The sequence below is a fragment of the Apostichopus japonicus genome, chromosome 22, assembly GCF_037975245.1.
Source record: "Apostichopus japonicus isolate 1M-3 chromosome 22, ASM3797524v1, whole genome shotgun sequence".
Taxonomy (NCBI): domain Eukaryota; kingdom Metazoa; phylum Echinodermata; class Holothuroidea; order Aspidochirotida; family Stichopodidae; genus Apostichopus; species Apostichopus japonicus.
Genome location: NC_092582.1, coordinates 9,968,419 through 9,994,592, shown reverse-complemented (window position 1 = coordinate 9,994,592; position 26,174 = coordinate 9,968,419). Strand labels below are relative to the sequence as shown.

General features: G+C 37.7%; 1 protein-coding gene across 1 annotated transcript in view; it reads right to left on the bottom strand.

The window, feature by feature from the left end:
* Positions 1-26,174, bottom strand: part of LOC139963545 (cadherin EGF LAG seven-pass G-type receptor 3-like) — a 78,453-nt gene that overhangs the window by 12,412 nt on the left and 39,867 nt on the right. The window contains exons 2-7 of the mRNA XM_071964396.1: positions 20,278-21,140; positions 19,014-19,260; positions 16,761-17,402; positions 15,651-15,864; positions 11,715-11,919; positions 6,218-6,318 (exon numbers count right to left, since the gene is read on the bottom strand). Of these exons, the coding sequence (XP_071820497.1) occupies positions 6,218-6,318; positions 11,715-11,919; positions 15,651-15,864; positions 16,761-17,402; positions 19,014-19,260; positions 20,278-21,140 (2,272 nt within the window). The remainder of the gene's footprint in view (positions 1-6,217; positions 6,319-11,714; positions 11,920-15,650; positions 15,865-16,760; positions 17,403-19,013; positions 19,261-20,277; positions 21,141-26,174) is intronic.

The following is a 26,174-nucleotide window of genomic DNA, read 5'->3' as shown; positions in this document are numbered from 1 at the left end:
CAAAACCGCTATAGCATAACTGACAATGGTTTGTGTGTTCGTATACATAGGCAGGACAATACCTCCCTACTTATTTCTTTATAATATCATATAGTGTTATGACAGTTTTTTTTTTTTTTTGTACTTTGGCCAGCAAACACTGAGAAGTGACAACTGGATACGATTTTATGACGGAATAGCCTTGACCATTTCCAAGCATTGACTATGGTATATATCAATATCTATGATATTTTCATAGATCATTTTTTACCAAAGCACTACCTCCCCCCCACCCCCCCCCCCCATCTTTAGTAGTACACATCTTAGCCTCTCAACTGGGAAATTGTGGCAACGCAACTGGGATCATACATCTTCCTTCACGTAATCCTTATGTCGATTTAGTACATGCATACATGAATAGCGAAGCGTACTTTCCCCAGCCTGAGTGCAGCCGTACAGCCCCCTTGTAAGTGCTCGTGATTGATTGACTGAACGTTAGAGTCATTTTGTGAGTAGTTAAAAAACAGCGCTTATTTTGTCGATGCGCCCAACACTACCACATTCACCCCCCCCCCCGACCTACCACCCCAACCACCCCCTCGCCTGATTAATGCGTAGATATTATCAGTATGCAATTTAACCTTACCTTCGACTTACTTGTACTGTGATATCATAAAAGAAATACGAAACTCCTTAACATGAAAAAGGCTTTCTAAATATTTGTTGCCTGTTGATGCAAAGGACCTCCAAAACATTCTTTGCAAAGCTTATATGTAAGGTTACTCCAGTTTCATTGTTACGTTTTTCAAGGGTTACCCGAGTTCACCGCTAAGACACGAAATTCTATAGAAGACATAACCCATGTATGTAGTGTTTGTTGGAGCAATGCCCAATTCAAGGTCAAGTCAATAGAGGGAACAAAACAATGTTTGTCACTCTATTTCTTGTAATCATACTTGCTTGCTTCAAATTCCCTTTTGGTACCAAAATGAGACAACTTCAGCCAGCACTATCTTGGAAATGTTATACGGGATTTGTAGGCAAATTTCACCAAAATACTTCTCAGATCAGGGAGCAGTTTACTGCTTAAGGTTAACTTCTTCCTTTCCATGCCAAAAATAATTCTACTTCTGTAATATTCTTTGGTGATAAATCTTGAAGCGTCTTCAACCTCTATCTCTCCTCTTCCATTTTTCGGAGCGCCAATTGTTTCAAAACTATCCAAATTGTTGACTCCATTACGTCCAACTTGAGATCGTGGTAACGAAAACGAAGTCGATATGTCCAAAACGAAATCGACGTATCGATAACAAGATTCAGTACAATGAGTTTAATTTCGGACAAATTCTATTGCATTTTGAATACGTCAATTTCGTTTTCGATATGTCGATGTCACTTTGTACATAACCTATGACGTCAGTTTGGATACTTTAAGAACAAACGGCATTCCGTATTTTCTCACTCTTCACCTCCCTCTCCGACTCTCTCTCTCTCTCTACCTGTCTAGTTTTTTCACCCGATCAGTAACTACTGCGCTGTGTTCCTTAACACGGTAACATGTGTTACAGGTGGCACAGTAATTACTGCTAAGTTTTTTCTTACTGCAATTTTAAATTGATTTAAAAAAAAATTATACATATATTTTTTAAATTTCTGCAAATTTTACCCTGTCGGATTCGTAGTTAAACGTGTAACAGCTTTGCAGTAATTACTGTGTCACCTGTAACACATGTTACCGTGTTGCGAACACAGCGCAGTAGTTACTGATGCACGGTTGTGGAACATGAAGAGTAGTTACTGTACTAGCTATGAGTATCGGGTGTTTTTTTTTTTTAGTTTCTTAACTACTATCTATGCCTCAGGCAATGTCCCTTTAATGTATCTTATTAACCTGGCAGACAGATTGCTATTTAAAGTAGATTTCTCGGCCAAGATTTGTGATTTATATATTCATACGTGACAATTTGATGACCCACTTTACCGTCAACATGAGTAGGTATAATACGTCTAGCCATTAAAACATAATGTATGACCTATTTTAACAGGTGGGAAACATAATAGAAAATGTGGGTTAACTCTGAGATCTGTAAAGAGAGCTATACTATATACATATAGTTGGACCAAAGCAGCGGGTCCTTGTATAAATCTTGGCGGCATTGGATCTACCTTACGCAAAGTAAAAGGAAAATTTTAATAATCCAATTGAAGCAGAAATATTCTGGAGGCCCAAATTAGGTTCTCTTCAGTTAAAGATCATTTTAAGGAGGTCAAACATGTACGTGAAAGCTGAGAATAATGAAATAAAACAAAAACAGGACTGATATAATATAGAGTTAATCATGCATATGCACGACATGAATAGGCATTATGGGCGTGGATAAGGTCTCTCATGATTATCGGCGCTGCTTGATGGATGCATCTTTCTACGTTAGTAATAGAGTATAGCCTCTCTGTTGTATCTATGCAATACCAGCGGAGAACTGCACATTGACTCACTGGTTACTATACTGGATTAAAATTTATTCATGAATATACATAAAACTGAGATAATAAGTTGCCGAATACAACTGATAAGACTCCGTGAATATTCATATTTTTCTACTTTAACCACTAATTTTTATATGAAGATGATTGTTGAGAGTGATAAAAACAAACAGCTTTGTAATACATGATAAAGAAGTTGAGCAGCAAATCAAAATATTAAAACGAAAAGAAACTTGTCAAAATTTATATCTTGCTTTAAATATATTGTTCCTTTTCATTTGGGACTCTAGACTTTTGGTCGTCACAATGTTGGGTATAGAATGAGTTTTTTTTTTCATGAATATGCACTTAGAACGGTTTATAAAACAGTATTTCTATTCCATTCTTCATTGCGTGAAATGGTGAAATACATCTGCAGGGTTCACTTGTCCCTACTAATTTCATTGGCCTTTTTCTACATGTTCGACTCGAGGGTTTTTTTTGTTTTCTCTCTCCCCCCCCCCCCTGTTGTACTGATTAATGTCGTTTTGTTTGTTTCGTCTGTGTCAGCCCTTTTAGCGTCGCTTCGATGTGTCTCGTCGGGTCGTGGCGTGAGACATCACCTTAAAGGCATTGAAGATTCACCCCAACCGGGGGGGGGGTGGGATCTGAAAAAGTTAACTTTCTGTTGCTTGCAAGTGACGTTTTGTTCGTGTCGCTACAAAATGCAGACAGTAATGAGACGTGATACCTTGTTATCTTTAGCTGGACCTAAGATGTCCATCGCTGTATCGTTTATACACTGTGCTGTGGGTATTGACCGCAGCTGTATTGTACTGACGGTACACTAGTGTATAATTACCGTGGGTAGCAAGCTGTGTGTGTATTTTCTGGGATGGATGGTGGTGTCTAACACTTCTGTTACACCTCATTGAAAACTAGGTCAGATTACCGGCATTAGACGTTTCTTTTTGCGGGAGTCTTCACACCCTTTAATAAGGTGTCTCGTTTCGTTTCGTTATGTGTCGTGTGGCATCTTTGTATTTCGATTCCCTTCATCTCGTTTCGTTTTGTGTTCTTTGGGTTTCATATCGTGTCGCACCGCGTCGCATTTGGTTTCGTTTAGGGTTTAATTGTTTTTTTAACTTTCGGTTAAAGCTTTGTTTATTAAAAAGAAAAAGAGTAAAATTCCTTTCCCTCACTGAGCTGAAGGATAATAAAACATAACACAGACTCCTTGTTTTTGAAGGGTGATGGAACGTAACACATACTCCTTTATGTTTAAAGGTGATGGAACATAACACAGACTCCTTGATATTTGACTTGCTAAGTTTATATTGTTGTAGATGGACGAATGTCACAAATCATGCGCCCTCATTCGACGTCACTTCGTCATAATCAGAACACGGTCACAGTCTCGATGTTAAGGGAACTGAGGTTGAGAGTGGATCGGTAAGGTCGTTTGGTTTTCGTGCCCAGGCTCTGTCTTACCTGACTTCTCCTGAAAATCTATCATGCGCCAGAATGGACATTTCACTTTTACTACGGTTTGATGTTGAAATGTTCTGAATAAATAAACATGAACCCTTAGACGTCTCCACCAGATGCATATACCATATAACCATAACACGACGGAAGTGATAGGCTACACTCGACAGAGCAAATTACGTACATTAATTATTCAGTTCTCTGAAATGATCAATTGTTTACATGTTGCCAATGGAAACCATGAACATCAGAAAAGTTTCATGACACAGAAAAATGTTGTAAGTCAAATTTTAGAAAGGGTACCAGACGGACCTACTTCTGGACCGGGATACCGAGGCAAGCTAAGAAGGATGATGGCTTCACCGTGTGTTTAAGTGGTACAGGTTTATGGTGGATTAACTTATACTCAGTTGACTTAAGGTGACCCGGCCTTTTTCATTTATACTTCAAACTTTTCAATTATATAAGTTGTTGAGCGACCCAACTAGTTAAAAACGGAGAGACAAAACCATCTTCAAAATGTTATTCAAATGCTGTAATCCCATTATAACATCGTGCCCATTGTAGTTCAAAATGATTTTCATGGTCATTTCCTCCCTTCACTTTGCACAATGATTTCATAACATAATTGTGTGTTTAATTAATTTTAATTGAAAACAGGATAATCTAATTAATCATATTTTCTTGCGAAGAGAGAGAGACAGCGAGAGAGGTCTAGGTCGAGAATGGCTCAGGTAATCAATAACAATAATTAATATAATTCGAGTAAAATTCGATAAATATTATTTAGTAGCCAATATGCATTGCTTTAAGATTCCCAACATATTAACGCAAAGTACTAGCACGCCCGTAGCCAGAGTTCTGCTTTCATCTTTGTACATTGGGGGGGGGGGGGGGGGTTTGTTGATGTCCCTTTTGTGTCCCTTCCAGTATGATTAATTATTGTTTAGGTAAAAGAGGCATCGATGCAAAATGGTGATATCAACTACAGTTGTATACTATACAATTATTCATTTTGTAGTGTGTGCTAAAACACCCCCCCCCTTGCCCCCTTCCGTGGCTACGACCCTGACTTGTAGGCCTTCGTTCAAATGTTGTTTCTTTTCAATTATCAAGACATGGTGCTGCATTTGGACCACTGTTTCTTTACTGTGCTGAGTAGGAGGGTTTTGGACTATATGCAACAACATAGTCAGATTGGATAGGAATGGAATTGTTGATTACTCCTTATACTAGTTACTTTAATGCAAACAGACAGACATCTGCATGATGGTGTCTGAGGTGACTAATGGAAACCAAATTATTATTATTATTTTTTTTTAATTTCTAGTTGGCAAACCTTTTTCTAGTGAACACCGTAGTTCAAAACTAGATGTTACATTTATGGCTTTGGGTGGAGTACAGTTAAGATGAAGTCAGGGTAAATGGCCCCATCTCTCACTCTTGAAGAAGGTGCGCCTAAACCCTACTAGCTACGTCACTGACATTTAAAGGGATTATAGAAACACCAATTGATGCTTTATAAAAGAGGGGGAGTATGTAGGGGGCTACTATATCGATATATAATTATATATACTCGAAATTATCTTTTACGCGAAATTAAAACATTTTTGGTATAATATTACGGACGTATTTCTCATCCTTATTTTGATCACTATCTTATACTAAGAGATATTCAATTTCCGCTCCGTGTTTCATACTGCTTATCATGATGGGTCGAACGTGGTAGGAAGTACGTGGGGAAGAAAATCAAGGTTAGTTTTTACCATAATGAAAAATAATTATTCTGACAGATATTAGATAAAACTAGTAATAACTTCTCTGTTTACTGAGTGCACGGAGAGGTCTATTTAGCCTGTCAGGACTTAAGCGGGTGTCAGCAGAAGGCAATGGGTGGAGGGAGGGGGGTTGGGGTTGGGGTGGGGGAGGGGAAGGGGAAGGGTTGAGTAGGAAAAGAGTAGGGATCACTTCCTATGGTATCAATCAGAATCGTCCTATTTCTCTAACAAACATATGATTCCCGTTTATATATTGCTATACCTTAATGTAATACCTTGCAACGCTTCGTTTTGTTTTGTTTAAGTAATTGAAGAAATATTTAATGCACGTGTTGTTCTCCCTGTTAAAACCTTTCTGACTATATTCCATTTACCCCCCCCCCCCCTTCCCATCCCCTTCCACATAAACACACATATAAGGCTATGTATACTAAAGTAATGGAATGATGATATTATAGACAGAATATTACATCTAAACGATTCAAATACGTTTCCCTCTATATACTTACCAAGTAGTGACGTCGAGAGCTTGTGTGGCGTAGGCCTCGCACGGATAATCACTTATTTCGTACAGATCGCCTTTACACTCATCCAGCTTAACTTGGACAACCTGTAAGTATAAGCATGTATGGAATATATCATGACCAAATATTATGATAATGTTAGCTTAACACGCAAAACAACTGTATTATGTATGCGCTACACCTCACCCACAATGTACCATCTACTCCCACCTCTTCCCTCACGACCCATCGCCAAGGCTCCCACCGTAAAATATGCAAGAAAACAAATTTATTATCTGAATGATATACTGTACCTGTTGTTGACGATAAAATGGTTTAAGAGTTCTTTGTTGTTTTCGTTTTGTTTTCAAAAAAAAAATGAAATGCAAGACTATAGGCCTATATGTTATAGGTAAAGGAATTATGATCGAAATTGAATAGTGTAACAATAGTGTAGTTTACCCTTCTTACAATTGATAGTATTTTTGGTTTAGTCAAAGGACCTTATGAGATTATACTGTGTGGTTTATTATTTTTTTTCTATAAAAGCTAGATAATATTTGCAGGGGAAAAACACCTAGATTTGACTAGGACAAACGTTTTGACCCATAGTTATCATAATTCTCATTAAAAGCATCTATTTATATACCAACAGAGGGATGGAAAGAAGTGGGTGTTGGGTGGGTCACCGGGCCCTCAAAAAATATGAAAGCGTCAATTTTGTTCCATCATATCCTGAACTGAAATGACCTTTAACTCCAGTTTATCCTGATGCATGGCGACTTCCTTCCTACCAATAATTTTATTGATTCGTTTGTCATCTTTGAAAGGAAATAATGAATTTACTATTGTCTGCAGTGATACAACGATTATAGGCATTGCGCAACGTGAATGCCCTTCTTAAATTTGTATGCTACGGTATCTAGTTCATGAAGAGTGGAATGACGATTTGTTTAAGATGTAATCTGTAGATAGCTCAAGTTTTTGCTTCTTTTTTTTCTTTCTTTTTTTCTCTTTACAAAAAAATGTACCCTGTGGGAATTTTGTATAGAGGCCAAGGACCTTCCTTGTGATAGGATATTAATTTCAACATATTATATTCGCATTGCTCATGTCGAAATTTAATGATAATTTATTTTAACATTATATTGTATTATTCTCATCTCAAGGGAGGATTCATGCAGGTACATTCTTAAGGCTTGTTAGCCGCGTAATTGGTATAGCTGTGTACACTCGGTGTGCATTATCCTTCTCATACCCACCTCAAGTGTAAATCAGTTACACAAACTTCTCATAGGTTATATATTTACTTTTGTTCCTTTTTGTATGATGATGTGCATAATTTGAGAACATCGTTTTATATGATCGTTTTACTGGTGATTATATTTGACTCAGTCCGTTAACAGCGTTCCATACTTTTCTGGGGTTTTTTGAAGAATCATTACCGGAGATTATATATGACATTTAAAAGTCAAGTGCGTCTAGTTCTTACATCTATAATTAGCATCTACTAAAATAGAATTATCAGGGAAAAAAAGAAACTGTTGAGGTACTTTATTCGAATGAGAGTCAAGAAAAAAAAAAACCATGTTTTGATGTATATCTTTACTAACGACTATTAAAAGAGAAAAGAAAAGAGGAAAAAAATCACCAACACAGGGTAAAATAAAATCATAAAATATTTAGAACAAGACATCGAATGTTCGTTCAAGATCACAGCTTTCAAATATGCTAGGAGGTCAAATAATGGTTACTCATGTCTAAACTTCAAACAGACATTTCTATACACCCGTGCACCCTCAGAGCATCTGTTCCCATATTAGACATTTAATTGTCATATTGAATTCTCCCCCCCCCCCCTCCTTTTTTTGTTTGGAAATGTTGTTTGGGAATCATTAGAGAGCCAGAACTTCAGAGTTATTTGAAAACTCAGCAGTTGTTTTTATACATGCTTGTGACGTCATTTAAAGTCATTCGACGGATGTCTGATTTGGATATTATAAAAGCGACGGGGTTTATATACGTGTCCTCGCTATTATAGGATGAATGGAGACTTGGTTAATAGAAATATTTTGAATAAAATCGATTAAACTTTAATTTGTCATGGTGCCAATTTTTTTTTTTTTATCTGCCTACCTCACAAAGTTCACAGAGTCATTTTTTAATAATAAAAGAGTTAACCTTCCATTTTAACATATTAATGTCAATAATTGTAAGAGGTTTCAACATGGAATATTTACATCGCTGTTTAATCATTTACGAGGCGGTTTATTCCTATGACACGATATTAAAAATGGCAAATTATATTAACATAAGAATAGAGAACATTGCACACATTAAAATATCCGGTATAGGACATACGATTCTTAGGTCATTGGCTCCATGGCACTACAGGGTGAACATCAAGGGCGGCGGAACCGGGGGGCACAGGGGGCACGTGCCCCCCCCCCCCCACTTTTCCTCAGGGTTAAAAATGTGCCCTTTTTCTACATAAAAATTGAGGTGTCTCGTGTTAGCAAGAGGCCAGGGAACCAGAATGAACACTCGGGAAGGGCCGTTTCCGGCCATCTGAGGGGTTTGTAAAACCAAAATTTTTCTTGTACGCTCCGCGCCAACCGATGGTGGCGCTCCGCTCAGATAGTCGTGCACACAACTTTGCAAATCCTGGCTACGCCCCTGACTTTTAATGAATTTATGTGGGTCAAACTCAAAGCTATTTCGAATGGAAACAATTTATTAAGATATTAACAAGAAATAAACTCTAATTCGGAAGATTCCTACATTAGCAACTAGCATGATTTCACCTCATTTGTCTCAATAGAAAAGTTGTTCCTTGTTTCCCAATTTGCTCATTGGATATTGCAGTGCTAGTATGCATATTTTGTTATTTTCCTTGAGGGGGGGGGGGGGGCGTTGATGGAGTGATGTGTATACGCAAATAAGATAATACAATAAGAGTTATAAAGGGTACTAAATATCAGGCTACATCAGTCCAATCGAATTTCTGCAAAGTGCCCTTTGATGTCGGTGCCCCCCCCCCCAGATTAAAAGTGCTTCCGCCGCCCTTGGTGAACATCAATACACCGGTGTGTTATTAATGCTACATAATCATAGATAAAACGATGCACTATGTAGCTAACAGATATATACATATAATGCTTATACGGTATAAAACAATTAATAATTTACCAATTAATAATTAGTGACCTTGAAGTAGCTAATCCAATATTGGAGCCAGTATCGGAAATTTGGCGGAATCGTTAGTCTAAGTAGCGTCATAATTATATGGATGGGCGTTTTTTTTCACTTATACGTTTTCCAACATTAATAAGTTATTGTATAAGGCTACGGTATCTCTTTGCTTGACACAGACAGAATCTGACAGTTATTCATTACTTAAAATGAGTTTCCGCAAAGTAGCAGTTAATGGTTTGGCTTGAAGCCAGAAGGCTCAAACTGACTTTCATTCTCTCTCTCTTTTTCTATTTTTCATGACCCTTTGACCCTCCTACTTCCCCCTCTACCTGCAGAATAAGTATACCGCGGTTAACTTTCCCGGTTATTAAGCAGACGCGACTGAATAGGGTGAGGCTCTGTGGGTGAAGGGGAAGGGGATTGAGGTTGGGGGAGCCTTCACAGGTACTAGGAAATGTCACTTTGATTTGAGGGGGCAAACCACACATTGTCCTCATGCAAAAATTCTGCTGCCCGCGAGAAGTTTTTTTTTTTTTTTTTTCAAATGCTACTATATAGTTGCAGACCCGCACGTCCCAAGTCAGGGTAAACAAAATTGTACCTTTTGGGAATTTTGTATAGAGGCCAAGGACCTGCTGATAGGATATTAATTTCAACATAGTATATTCGTATTGCTCATGTAGAAATTTAATGATATTTTAGTTTAACATTATATTGTTTTATTCTCATCTCATGGGAGTATCCATGCAGGTACATTCTTAAGGCTTGTTAGCCGCGTAATTGGAATAGCTGTGTACACTCAGTGTGCATTATCCTTCTAATACCCACCACAAGTGTATATGATACACACGTATAAATCGGTTTCACAAACTTAGGCTATTATAGGTTATTGTTTCTTTTGTATGAAGATGGGCAAAATTTGAGAACATCGTTTATTATAACTGGTGATTATATTTGACTCAGTCCGTTAATAGCGTTCCATAGTTTGTTTGTTTTTTTTTTGGTAAAAGTCATTGCCGGAGATTACTATGACATTTAAAAGTCAAGTGTGTTGTATTTCTTATTTCTATAATTAGAATCTCCTAAAATGGAATGATTAGAAGTGGACCGTGACATGAATGTTGTGCTTTATAAGATCTACGGAAACAAGATCTAACATTTAAATGAAGTGCATCCAATCATTCAAGTCAGCATGGTTCCTCGGATACGGAAATAGATATTGTTGGCAGAAAACCAACAAATAAAAAATAAAAATAAAAAAGAGAGAAGGTAATAAATAAATTGAGAATCATCGTTGGGAGTATAATTATGGACAAGAAAGTGAAGACCGATAATGAAACGCAATGGCGTCACCGAATGAACCTGGTGAATCCCCCCATCCCACACCCCCCATCCCACACCCATCCCCCCAGTGGCGGATCGTCCATATAGTCAGGGGGCGGATGCCCCCCGTGACGGACTCAAATGGACTGCTTGCGCCCTTTTCAGCTTTTTACCACTTTTTACTTATTCGCGATTATTGACTTTCTTATTGCGCTCTCATCTACCTATTGACATTTGTCACATTTTGTTGGTGTAATTTTCTGACAAAATGGCGATGACACCTATTTATTCTTCGTTTATCTGCAAATTAGCAAGGCACAGAAAGGGTCATTTCCGGCGATCTAGGGAGTATCTTTACTCAAAAAAAATTCTGTACGCTCCGCGCCAACCTGTGGTGGCGCTCCGCTTAGATAGTTTCGAAAGCGCCCCTACAGAATATTCTCGCCCCCCCCCCTGACCAGTACCCCTAGCTCCGCCACTGCCCCCCCCCCCGCCTCATTTAGGTCATATCGACATCCTACCGATTCTTTCAAGGCTGACGGGACAGAAGATGAAGAAGCATAACCACTATATACCACGCTTGCATATACTCCGAGTAACTTGAAGGATTTTACTTAATTTCTGTGTTTTGTGTATGTATGTGTGTGTGTTTCAGCTTTATTCAGATTTATAATTCTGTTGAAAAGTAGAAGTCTTCACCAAGTATGTGGTGTGGTGCGTGAGAGGAGAGGATGGGGGAGGGTTAAGGAATGGTGTGACGTTATATCTATGTTATTCGACGCAAATGATCGACGCGAGAATTATCAAACCTTTGCCCATATCAAGCTGGACGTGGCAAATATAACGGCGTTGTGAAATGGTATCTACAGCGACGTTCCATTTTCGAGTCTATTTATTAGGCAGCAGTCTAGGCTTTTATTAAATTCACGTTAGAATGAAGATCGAAATACTAATATAAACATGGATGCAACTTCGCAATACTTACTTTTTCGTGGTATTTCATCTCCACCATGTGCCATTTTCCATCACTGACGCCCCCTGGTACCCCCACTTTGACCCTCATAATGAACCTTCCAACGTTGAAGGTGAGTGATATTTCCGTCCCGATGATCTCTAAGGCGAGGAAATCGTACATGAAGGAATATCGACCGAGATATAGCAGAAGACCGCTGTTGCGATATGTAGAGAACCTTCAGGAGGGAAAAGAAAATACACAGAAATATTTGTTTACAAATTCCTCATAAATTTCTTTCAACTATTCATCTATCCGTCGTTCATTTATATATCCATTCATTATTCATTCATTTATTCGTATGTTCGTCCGTACGTTCAAACGCTTGATCATTCATTCGTTCGTTGTTTCATTCATTATTTACTTCATTCAGCCATTCATTCGTTTATTAAGTTAGTCATTCGTTCATTCGTTCATTCATTCATCCATCTATTCATCTATTCATTCGTTCGTTCATTCATTCATACATCCACTTTTCAGTATACTTTAAATCATTTTCTTTTCTCTCTCCACCCACCCCCCCTCTCTCTCTCTCTATATATATATATATATATATATTTCTTATTTATCTCCTTGTTTCTACCTTTCAGAATCATTATCGTTAAAGACAAAAGTCAAAACTAAATCTCCCATGGTAGTGTCTTTTTGTTTTTGTTTTCACGAAAGCTAACCAACTCTTGAACTTTAGTTTACCTGTCTCAAGACTCAGGAATGTTATAACTTGACGTGAAACTACGCATGTTCTCATTGCACCACTCGATAAACACGTATCTCACTCAGGGGTTCATATTAAAATTATGTTCTTTATTACCCGTATCAATGGTTTCTATTTTTGAGAAAGTATATTATTTCATGTAATAGCCGAGCGACCACTAATGGATACCGGTTGTTATTAATAAAAAGCACCAAGAAAACATTTCACTCTTTTCAATTCATACTGACATGGTACTCGACGGGGAGGGAGTATGCGTGTTACCGTGCATATACGTTAGAATGGCCGGATCCAGATACTATATACTGGTATCTAACGCATGTGTTATATTTTACGATGTTATAATAGCAGACAATGTTATATATATTAACATTCCAATAGGACATTCCGGTAATATTCCGTTTATCAATTTTCATTACATTTTTCCCCCCATAAAGTAGCCTACACCGAGACAAAAAAACAAAAGAACGACTCGTTGTTTTGTCGCAGTATTTTCAACTAATCTCTTCCGTAATATTTCGGTTAAATGCAAACTTACTACACGAGAAAACATTGGAACGAATTACATATGCTAATGCTATAATATCGTTATTATTTTACCTAACACTAAGCAGCCATGCACATGCGTGAGAGAGAAGAAGAACTCCTTACGACTTCACTTCTGGTGACAACCTATCCAAGTTACAGTTTTAAGCAAGTTTTCACAAGGACTTCTCCTGGATGCAAAGCCCCACCATGTACTTAAATCGCAGCCAAGATCTCACAGATGTTAGGTTTCATTGCTGGTAAAGCCATGCCCCGCATTTATCCATTCGATCATAACATTGGATTAGAGATGAAACACTTTGAAGGAGTCATTTATAAATTGTTTTCCAATAAAGTATATTCAACTGCCTGATGTTTGATAGTAAGAATGTTTTTAATAATCGATTGTGTATGTGAAATTCAGTCTCGTGTCGAAACCACCCATCAAAAGTACCAGCTCTTCATTGAATTTGACTCATGAACCCTGAACACGACATTTGATATTCGTTTCACAGTCATTATTGGTTCAGATATGTCGAAGATAGATTATTTACATGAATGAGATTTGACAAGAAAGACCTCTGACGTCACGAGTATTTGTTCAGGTCTTTCTTGAAGTTTGAACAATTTCGGTCAACCAAGTGAATGTAAATGTCCAACTAGAGTAAGCAGCATATACCCTTGGAGGAATCGCGAAATGTCAAGTTGCGCCAACCAACGGGGCGGGGGCTTGCAAATTTTGATTGAAATGTGTAGAATCTACGGACTCGTTAATAAATCTGGCGAAGTTTATTCAGCTCCAAATGTTTAACGACGGATAATTCAATAGAAATAATGAATATTGATATGGAAATTGCATAGAACGGTGTCATTTTCACTGAGCTTTTAGTGCAGTAAGCTGGAAAGGTCGAAGTTTAAATTTGGCAAACACGTTCTGAGACTTTAACAGCGGTTTGTGACAAACGGTGCGGCGTCTTTGAACATATATACATTGAAGCCGCGAATTCACGTCGTTATTTTCGGTTAAATAACTACCCTTGTAATGTCAAGTTTTCTTTCATCGAGGGAGTTTTTCAGACTTTTATACTTTTCTTCATCAATCTGTAATCGGCTACCGTCTAATATGCAATTAATTTATGCGGTATAAGTTAAGTATATAGGCCCATAAAAACTTTGTGTAGTTGCGACAGTTGTGAAAATCGACACTTGAATTTTAGCATAAACAGCAACAGTTTTCACCTCAATAAACACATTCATTCATATCAAGTGCAATATTTCTAACAACATAATTAATGACGCGCATTATGTGCATTCGTAGACACCTAAACCACCTAACGTGAATATAACCCATAAACCTTTGAGTAACTTTTTTACAATAAACATGTAAATTGACAGTGCCCGATGCGTGGTAAATGATATACAAAACGGTAATAAAGTATCATTGTGCATTCACACAAAGGTCAAATAATGGGTGTCAAGTCATTATACCCACAATTAAACACAGTTTATTCTTAATTGACGCTATGCAATTAAAAGTACGTTCAACTGGATTGCTACAACGACTAGGGATGTTCATAATGTTCTGTTATTTTAGAGAACGGGCAATGAAAGCTCACTAACGATGAATGTACATTATAAATAACGTTTTCCGTTATTTTAGCCTTAAACACTGTTATATTTCACAAACGGCGTGCCACAGAAATATTACGTCAAAATGCCCCCTTTAATTTACGTTTTTTTATTAAACAGAATAGAACTTGCTGGATTTTTCAAAGTGACCCCGAACCATCCCGCAAATCAAATTCATTTTTTTTTCCTTTTATAATCTATACGCCTATATGTCCATTACTTAATATGTCATTTTTGTTTTGGGATTACTAGGTTCATGTCGCGATTTTGTTAACAAATTTTTATTTTGTCATCACGAAGGATGGTAATTAAGTTTCAATCGATATAAGATTTAATATAACTCTGCTCAATCGAATGTATAGAATAAAAATAATTTTTGTCACATTAATTTGGCTGAAAACAGTTCTAAAAATAACCAATAACTTCAACGAATTTCCTATTCAAATGTTGGCCTGAGTCGGGTACCCGGGTACCCGACGGAACATTCGGGTACCCGAATCGAAACGCACAAAACGGGTACTCGTTAATAAAATCGCGTAACTGCTACGCGAGTGCTTTCATGAGTTCAATAATTCCGAAGGTGTGCATGTTTTGATTAATCAAAACACGTATATACAGCTAATTAATTTCATGAAATAACTTTCATGTACTGTAGATGGTTGTTTTAATTATATATTTGAAGATTTTGCCATTCTTAATCAATTTTTTCGTATGTGGATGAAATCACTCACCATCGAAAACGAAAATATACCGGTGAAAACTACTCAAAAATGGAACCTTCGATTCCATCGCAATAGCAACAGTACGAATCTGCCATTTATTTATAGTGTACATTGTGTTTGGTTAGTTCCGCGATTGTTTTTTTTTTAGTTCAATATTTGCTCCTGAGGTTCGGGTACCAGCTACCCGATCGGGTAATGATAATGGGTATCCGGGTCCGATTTTTGCTACCCGACTCATGCTATAGTAATATGCTACACCATGCATATAGTCCTATACCTTGTCACTGTGGTTGTACATATGCTAACTAGCTATATACTCACTGTAGAGATACCTTCATGGTAGCCTTGCGACGTAAACTCGGGAATGCGAGGTAAGCTCCTTTAGGAAAGTACCATGTGTTATCATTGGGACATCCAGACCGTCTCTTACAGACACAGTGGAAACTGCCCGTGGGGAGATTTTCGCACTCCTCATCTGGCCCACACGCACCGGGGAAGCATCTCCGTGTAATAGTGGCTGACTCACAATTAACCCCTGAAATATGAGAAATGAACATTACAACAACTACATCAACGAAAAAACAGATTACTAGAGCTAACGCCAGAAATAAAATTGTGTCTTTTCATCTGCAGATCGCCCGAAGCCAGGATTATTAAGCTCATATAAATTCTCAGTGTAAGAGTTGACTCATTTGTAGTACCATCTATTAAATTTTGGGTCTAATCGTGGACATTTTGCATAGCAAATAAGTGATTGGGAATTGAAATTAATAATACCGTTGCTTCAGGTCAGAACTTTCGTGAATCGAATCACGTAAACTTCTGACAAATTTTGTTTATTTCCTATAAGCATGGAACACGCCTTCTCCAAGAAGCTAGTTAGTGTGAATACCATGCATGCAAATGTGTCAGGAAGCCAAGAGCTTAGTCACGCATGGTTCAATACATTTCAACCTCGGCATTAAAGTAATATTTATACATGTTTCAGCGACGTGTGACTCGACTGAGTAAGCAAAAACTCTTGCAAATGATCAGCCATTTCCGCGGGAAAAGGAAAAACTGGTCAATTAGAGCAGTTTCAATTATCAGCACAACCTTGCGTTTAGACCTTATCATAGACCTAATATATAGTTTACATTTCCATCAGAACGCACCCGTTGACCGCCCCCCCCCCCCCATTCCACCCCCTATATGGCATAGTCGGATTCAAAGACTCCACAACCCAACTCCTTCTTTATAAACCTTCAGGGATCAACCTCTGGACTTTCCTTTCCATGTAAAGGTTCATGTCCTATAACTAAATCAGTCGGGGAACACAAGAACCCCCACCCCTACACCACTATCTTTGACATGCTGTGCACGCCACTGGCATGTATATGGCGGGAGGCGTTATAAACGTCATACCACATATTATGTGTTTATTTAACCTACCTGTGAAATCATTTGGACATAAACACCCGTAGCCGAACCCCTCCTCCTCTTCGTAACACATTCCTTTATTCAAACAGGGTCTCGCATCACATGGATTATTTTTGGAACAGTTCCCGTCCCTTGCCGTATCTAAACATTCACACCAATGTTCTACCAGCGGTGGGATACCGTAGAAACGTAACATAATGTCATCTAGGTGAGCTTCGTAAGAGACCGGCGTGGATGTGAGGCTTTTACGGGTAACGCATCGTTGGTGTTTATTACAAAATTCTGATACACACGTGTCTTCTTCAGCAGGTGAAATATGAAAGCCACAGATTGTTTCTATCATGTCCTTCTGGAAGTAAAGCGCATTCAAAATTTCAACCGGGGTGAAGAAAATCCCGTTTGGTTTCTTAGCAGAGAACGAGATGTTGATGAAAGGGTTGTCAAGTTCGACAAATTCTTCGATATTAAAGATAGTAACACTCGAAGCACCCAGTATGTCCCGTGTAGCGTTTCTCAAGGATTTCATCCCGCCGCTAGTTAAAAACTCTTCTTCTGTTATATTTAATATGTGAGCACTGACACTGTTCTCCACCATCAGGTCAGTAATACCGGTCATGTGGATTAGACAACGGGCTGACGTGGCGTGCACTCCGTCTACAATGTGCAATAAGAAAAATCACTCAAATTATACAACAACAAACGAGTAATATTTTAGAAACAGAGAGAAAACTTATCATAATTTTTAAACAAATAATATTTTGTATGGTAGTAACTCCCAGTAGAAGGACATTTGAAACTTTGCATAACTCTATATACAGCATGCTGAAACTGTTTGTTCATTACCTTTAATAACTTTAATAGGAATGGGAATACCAATTTATGTGAAAATTATGTTGGATGGTATTTATATCTTATTGCAATTTTTTTTTAAGGAAGAGATAAACAATATTGCGTAATTAAACGTTTCGGTTGAACGCGAAAGTTTATATACTGCAGACTCGGAGAGGTAAATATACCATATTATAAATTCTATTTATAGACAAATACCCGTACCCCAATAAGTAATAATTTACTGCGTAAATGTAAATATTTACCGAGGTAAGGTTAACCTGTCTATATGAGCACGATTATATTTATAACCCAAGTGGCATGCCTACATCAGTACGATATTCCCTCGACAGCCAATATATATGGATATCGAGAAGAAAGAAACGTACTCTGTACCGTTATATTTAGAATATAAGAGCTGTAAATCCTGTCGATTTTTTGAAAGTGAGAATGGTAAGGGAAGGGGGAAGTGGATAGGGAGGGGGGACAGGAGAGGGGGTAGGGAGAGGTGAAGAGGGCGGCAAATAAACTCATCGATTATTTTGGAATTGTTTGTTAATATTCGGGCTGTTATGGCCAACAAGATAAGTCGAAAAAGAATAAAGAGTTGTCATTCTTTGCATCCCAGACTATAGTGACATATTAGCATTATGACGAGGGTATTTATGTTAGATTACTTTATAGTCAATATAGTATTAATACAGTTTTACTATATTCTATTCATGTTGTGTTTCTGTATAGTATCACTCACGTTGTATTATCGTATAGTTCTACTATAATATTACTGTATATGATTACTGTATATTATCACTGTTGATTAATGTCGTAATTACTAAATATAGACATCTTTATTTTATCCTATTGCCTATGCCATTACTGTTATATTATCATTGTTAGACTATATTACTGTATGATTACTGTATTATCACTGTTGATTAATGTCGTAATTACTAAATATAGACATCTTTATTATATCCTACTGCCTATGCCATTACTGTTATATTATCATTGTTATAGATTACTATATTAACACTGTATAATTTGTATTGGTTAATGTCGTTTATTACTGTGTATATATAGTAAAACAATTATGATAATTGTACATTACTGACTATATATGTCACACTGCCTATATGTATACCATTACTGTTGTATTATAGTAGGAATATTTATGGTATACAGGCTAGTTCACTGTTGTATATATATACTCGTATTACTGTAGTACTTTACAAACATATTTCTGTGTCGAAACGGTTAGCCTACCTGTTGTCAAGGTGTTAATTTATATCTATGAATATCTAATTAATTAGTTCTTGTTGGGGTATAGGCCCTATATATTCACAATTTGTCTTTTATTTGTGTTGTGTTGCTTTGTTTTTGCTTTTTTGTCTGTTTTGTAGGGTTTTTGTTTAGTTTTTATTTAGTAGTAGTTTTTACCAAAAACATAAACGCCGACATCGATATCAACATCTATATCTCGAACGTTCTGAATCCTTGGACTGATCGTGATCATCCCATTGGTTGAATCCACCTGAATATAATCTCGATCCAATGATCCTCTGGTAGGATCACCGTCATCTGACAAAAGACCAAACCTTAATATTCCGGTCTCATCCGGGTCTCTGGCTGGTATCGTAGCGACCTCTGCACCTCCCAGTGTGTTTGGCCGCCCATTGTAAATTACCTGAATTACGAGAAAATAAATGGGTATTTTTTTTTAAGAAATGTAAAATTGTATAGAACATTGATAACAACATTAATACAATATTGTTCGAAACCGTGAACATTTGAAAGAGAGAGAGGGGGGGGGAGGGAGAGAGGGTGAGAGATGGATGGGTGTGGACGTAACGGGACTAACTATAAACAAAGGAATATGTTAGGCCTCCCCATACCCCCATTCTCATTTGGCATAATGATCTATGTGAGTGTCATGAAACCCGCCTCAGTCCCTGTGCGAAATGAGCTGGGCAAAAAACACAATATACCATAGCATAACTCATTCATTTCACCATTAGTAACTTTCATAAACAGTGATACGTCTTGAGACTTCACTCAGTGGAGTGTTGGACCATCCAGCCCCCCCCCCCACCCCACCCGCACCTGCATCGTCTACAGATTGGGGATAACGTTCAGTCGGATTCTGATTTTTTTTTTTTACATTCAGCCTAGTCGGGCAAGAATTAGCCCACTCCTTGCCTTTATATTTTGTTATACACTAGATACACTCTAGAAACAAAAGAGTGAATTTTCACTCGTTTGGAGTGAAATTCACTCTTTTGTGTTTAGAGTGGATATATGCCTCAGAATGCACCACTTAATGGACGTTAAAAAAATTCATTGGGGAAGTCCCATTGATTCCCCTGCATGCGAGTCGATTTTAACGACACCAGGAACAAAACCGCCTCCTTCATTAAAATCTCTCTCTCCTCTGTTCCTATAAGGTTTCAGCCCCTACCTTAATTACTTGGGGATTTAGAGTTTGGTCCACCCCAACAGTGAGGGTAGTGGGCGTGCCTGAATTTCATCGTGTCCGATGCCGTGTTTGTTTTCTGATCTTATAGTAATATATTAGCTTTTCATGGATCCTATATTCCCATTAATTTCCAGTTTGTACACCACATTCATCGATCACCAAATTCAGTTTAAATCCGATATATCAGTCAAGCCTTAATGGGTTTCATACACAAATGGTTTTACTTACTTCAAAATCGTTCACGATTGGCGGGTTATCATTCATATCTCGGATAAACAGAAACACCCTGCAAGTCGTACGAAGTTCCCCAGAGTAAGCCGCAATGTTCAGTTTGAATCGACGTACTTTCTCGTAGTCCAGGTCGACACTGTTATACAATTGTCCCTTCTTGGGATCTACGTAAATCATACCAAGACCCCCGGTTACAAGTTCGTATCTGACTTCTGCATTCTCGCCTGTGTCGTCATCGTAAGCTGTCACGTACGTATTCCCGCCAAGAGTCAGATTGACATTTTCGAAAACTGACATGCGCAGTTGATCGTAAAGGAAATATGGCGGATTGTCATTTTGGTCCATGACGTGAATCATTACCATGGCTTCAGCCACGTTACCATCTTGTGAGGCACTTATTGATACGTAATAAAGTTCAATGTCCTCTCGGTCGAGCGGGTAGCGAACGTAGAGACGTCCGGAAGGGTCAATACCGAATCGACTGGGGTAGACATCGGGTAGTGTCTCTTCGATTTCATATCGTATAAATCCGCCGTCCTGGTCGACACCGACGAGGTCTAACGTCACGTTGACGTCACCATAACTGTTTTCTTCAATGTGTCCTTGAAACAATCCTGACCCAAAGGAAAACTGTATTGGCGATCGGTCGACGGATATGATAACAGTCGTCTTTTGGGATGTCTTTTTGTTTCCTGAAAGGTAAGCTTCTACTTTAAATTCAAACTGTTCTGTTTCGTTGTTGATTGGTGCCTTGAGTGTGATCTCACCCGTCGTCTTGGCAACACTGAATGGAAAGACATCGCTGGAAGCTTTGCGTAGTTCCTTATCCTTTAATCTGTAGTTCAACGTTTTTGTGTTCTCTGGAAAAGGATTGAAAAGAAAAGGAAAGTTACAACTTACACCTGTCAGGTTCAACGTGTGCAAATTGATGGTTACAGAATACCTACAGTCTCACTCTTATTTGATAGAGTTCATCGTTCACTCTAACTCATTTGATTTCAATCTAATAGTTAAAGCTTTTAATCTAACCGTGTGAAAGTGAAACAAGTCATTATAATGCAGTTTTAAAATAATTGACGCGAAAACGTAAAAAAGAGCATACTGGACGTATTAAAATAAACTTTGAATGAATACCATAACTATACAGACTGCCGCCAAACAGGAATTTATAGCAATCTGTTCTTTGTGGAATTCCAAAGGGTTTATTGAAAACATTGCTTGAAAATATACATAAATAAATGGTTTTTATTTTCACATGTTTTAAGCACTTCATATGATTCTAAGGTCAGGGTATGTCAGTCCATGATATTTAATATTAAACAAAAACCAGACACAAAAAAAACATCGCGTGATTTTAACCATCTGCACATGTCTCCCAATAGCTGGTACAGTAACTACTGTTCATGTGAGTTCTGTAGCACATGTTACCGTGTTACGAACACAAAGTAGTAATTACCGATGCACGGTTTTGGGACATGAACAGAAGTTGCTGTAACCAAACATTTAGTGCGAGTTCTTTAATACGCGATTCTAAAATGAAGTCGTATCTAGTTGTTTTATTTTTTAAGTATAGGCCTATGGATATACCCGACATGAACAATAGTTGCTGTACCAGCTATGAATACCGGCTGCCCACGCGGTAATCCCCAGTTATAGATACTATATGCAGGTATACGTTGTTGAAGATTTAATGTTTAGCAGACTGTCAGTTTGTTTTTTATCGCAATTGTAATTGTTGTGTTGTTTGTGTTTTCGTTTCTTTAAAGATAAAGAAGGAAGTTGCCTGAATGAAGTCTTCCAAATATGTTGCTACCGATACACGTATCCGTTGCATGGAATCATCCTGCGACTCAGTTACCCTTATCTGGAGTAACTTCATATGAATACTGTACTTTGTGCACTTGAATATCTGTAGTATATTCTATACATGGGGAGGGAGAGGGTCACTGGTTCAGTTAATCTTATCAAGAGTAACTTCATATGCGTACTGTACTTTGTGCGGTTACATATATGTTCCGACATCTCTATGTTCCGACATCTCTATATTCCGACGTCTTTATTTTTTTCACGGATCCCATGGGACCTTGTTGTCTTAAACCGCCTTGCGTTTCCCGGAACACACTGAAGCTGAGAAAGGTGCTTCTGTAGAAATACCCCAGCGCATGTACAGAATCTTAATTTTGTGTACTTGTGAGCCTTAACTCCGGTTATCGTTAACTGCCACATTTTGATCAATATTTATTTACTATATATTAACTGCAAAAACATTTTGTGTTACCTTTAAGCACTCTTGAACAGTGTCTATCAAGGCACCATTGCCGGATATTTAGATTCGTTGCATCATTATAGCAAACTACAAGTGTTGTCTAAAAGAGACGATTACATTTCATAAAAGGAAAATGTTAACTTTGAGGTCGGGGCTGGATCGCAAGGCCACAGTTCATAACAAAGTTTCAACTATTTTCGAAATTTATTGTTTGAATTTATGTTTCTCATGTCTTCGTAACCTCAAGGTCAGTTTGTTGATACGCAAAGTGACTGCAACCATTACAAGAACTATTTAAAAATGTTAGGTAATTCATAGTTTTGGCTGAAATTGTTCATAATTTAAACACATGAAAAAGTTCAAAGAAGCTGACAAGGGTTGAAATTTTTTTGAAAGATATAATACAAAAATGAAAGTAACTGGTCATAATTTGTAGTTTAAAACCCAAACAAGGGAGTCGTAAATTTGTCGAGCGTTAAGCAACACTTTCTTCGCGTGTGGGAATCATTTCGTAAGTGAGAACCAGGCGTGGATCCAGGGGTGTGTACACCCCCACCCCCCCCCCCCGCCCCCGCCCCAACCAGCTATAGCACGATCCAGTTCTTACTTTGGTACAAAACTTTAAGAATTACAGTAGTAACTGTTCTCTGTGTGTATCGGGTGCAAATGACCATTGAACTTCACAGAAATAGTTGGCTTCTGGCACTCAATAAGACGGATCCACATACCAAGTATCACCATTAACTTTTGAGTTACCGTGTTTACAAGCAAGTGTCACATACATACATACACACATACACGCCCAAACACGCCATCACCGTAGCATAGATTCCTTTTGCCTTCGGCAAGGAATCAAAACTAGGATTCTTGTAAATACTTACTAACGTGGATTCACATACCACGTATGCGTTTTGATTCAAGCTTACTTTTAGAATTATCGTGTTTTTAAATACAAAAGTTCACAATTTGACCACTGGCGTCCTTAAATTATGTTCAGACCCTATACTAAAACCATTAGGATTATATATACCAAGTAGAAATTGTAGCCAAATTTTTCTTTTCTTTTGGGGATACTGTTTTGACAGGGTTTTCATACCTTGAACTCTGGTGACCTGTGTTGACCTCAAATGACCCACGACCTCGACAGAATTATACACCGATAGGATTCTTGTGTCTACTTAAGCAAATCGCCATACCCGGGTATATGAAATTTATTTATAAAAGCTTTACTTTCTAGTTCGTGTTTTTACAAAGTTTTAGGACTAGGCCTATATGACATCTCTGACCCCACACAAATATTGACTAGGGTTCCTTTCATCCAGACACTGGATCCATATTCCAACTAAGAAGTTCATCCAAGCTGCACATTTCGTACCACTCAGTGTTACTGCGTTTTCAGCTTTTGACCTCTGTTGACCTGAAATGGCCTTAGACCTCCATGAGCAACTACGGGTTATTATGCTTAACATACTGGGCCTATATACTAAGTACAGAGCCCACCCAAACTTCATTTAGGGAGGAATAGTGCTATCAAGGTTTTGACTCCAAGATGACCTTTGACCTCCGTTAAAAGCAATGGGGTTCTTGAATTCACGAAGATGCAGTCACTTACCAAGTATGAAATTATTTCATGATTTCAAGAGTTATCGTGTTCACAAGCCAAACGGTCACAACTGATGTACACACACACACACACACACATAATTTCCCAATCGCATCGACTCATATCGATATCGGCAAAGGAATCAGTAGAAATTCGTTATTTACATGTTTATTGAGACCAACCGTCAATAGGGTCAATTTGTCGTCGATTAATGGAAGTGTTTTCGGGTTTTGCACTTTGTTGTCTTCCCGGTCAAATGCTATAGTTACTGCTATAGTGCTTGTCCGTAACTATTCATTCGATGAGTATCGAATATCTACTTCCTGGTGTCAACCATCGTTTTGTTGTATTCATCGCACCCAGCCCCTATTGTAATACTAAGATATATACAGTGTTGACAGGGTCTTGTTTTGATCTCATCGTCAGATACAGGGAGAGATTCTCTTCTGCAGTTTTGTGACTATTTGTGACAACGAAGAAAGTAGGAAAGGATCGCGGGCAGCCAATACCATATTCTCAGACCTTTTGCTTGTTATTTCCATCCTTTTTGTTTTGGTCTTCTTCTTCTTTTTTTGTATTCCTAGCATTTCAGTGACAATACACTGTATTCAGGACTTGTCGGTGTTATGTCGATATAGACGAATGAATGCATGTAGTGGAAATCACAGGGATTATAGCGCCCTCTACTTTTGCTTGCTTGAATAACCAAGTTATATTCAGTATATATACAAGTTGGATTGATTGATGCACTATCTGTTCATGATCATCTCTCTCCTCTTATTCTTCTTTCAATTGTCTTAAGCCAGCGGGACGTATCTGTTAAAGCCTGTAACTTCCCCATGTATATGTTTGCAGATTGTGTTACTATACTATAGAGTACCCGTAGACCGAGACACCGTTATACCGTACCCTCCATATACCGTCTGACAAAGTAACCATCATATACCAATTGCATTCGATACAACGGGCTCCAAACGCGGCATGGCAGGAATTTCGAAATCAGAGTTTTACCTTTCCCATATACTTATAATGCTACAACGGATAAATGGATATAGGAAAAAACAGCATGTTAACCGCACAGTGACCTCAGAAATACGATTAGCCAAAAAATTAATTGCTCTACCAATATTTGGTTGTCTTATTGCCAGCTATTCGCTGTGAAAGAAAAAATAAATCATCTAAGTAATTCTTTCAAGGACAGACAGACAGTGTCCACAATCACCGCAAAAGAAAAATAGCTTGAAAACACGATTTGTTCAGATCTGCGCCTGTTCCTATGGCAAGCCGTTTTAACATTTACCTCTCTATTCTACTTAAGTAGAATTAATTCCACTTAAGTAGAATACAATTAAGCTTAAGTGAAATGAATTGCACTTAAGTAGAATACAATTTAGCTTAAGTAAAATGAATTGCACTTAAGTAGAATTGCATTTTACTTAAGTTTAATTGTATTCCACTTAAGTAAAATTACCACTTTCTTTTAAGCTTAAGTTAAATTCAATTTCACTTAAGCTTAATTGTATTCTACTTAAGTAAAATACAATTCTACTTAAGTAAAATTTAATTTAGCTTAAGTAAAAGTGTCATTCTTTTTCACTTAATCTAAATGCATTTTACTTAAGTAAAATTGTATTTTACTTAAGTAGAATACAATTAAGCTTAAGTGAAATTGAATTTAACTTAAGCTTAATTGTATTCTACTTAAGTAGAATTGTATTTTACTTAAGTAGAATACAATTGCATTATACTTAAGTAAAATTCAATTCTACTTAAGTAAAATACAATTTAGCTTAAGTGGAATTGAAGGATATGGCAAGCCGTTATAACATTTACCTCGTGCGGAGAAGTGGTTGGTCTGGGGGCAATGTTTACATGGTACCGTGCCTTGTGGTACTACTACTACTAGTACCACTGCTTGGTGGTATGTCGTGTTGTAGTCGTTCCCTTGCCCTCAAAAGTGCTTTTCCAACTGCATCAGCAACATTTTGCAACGATTTATTGGCTGGCTGCATTTACCAAAAGTCT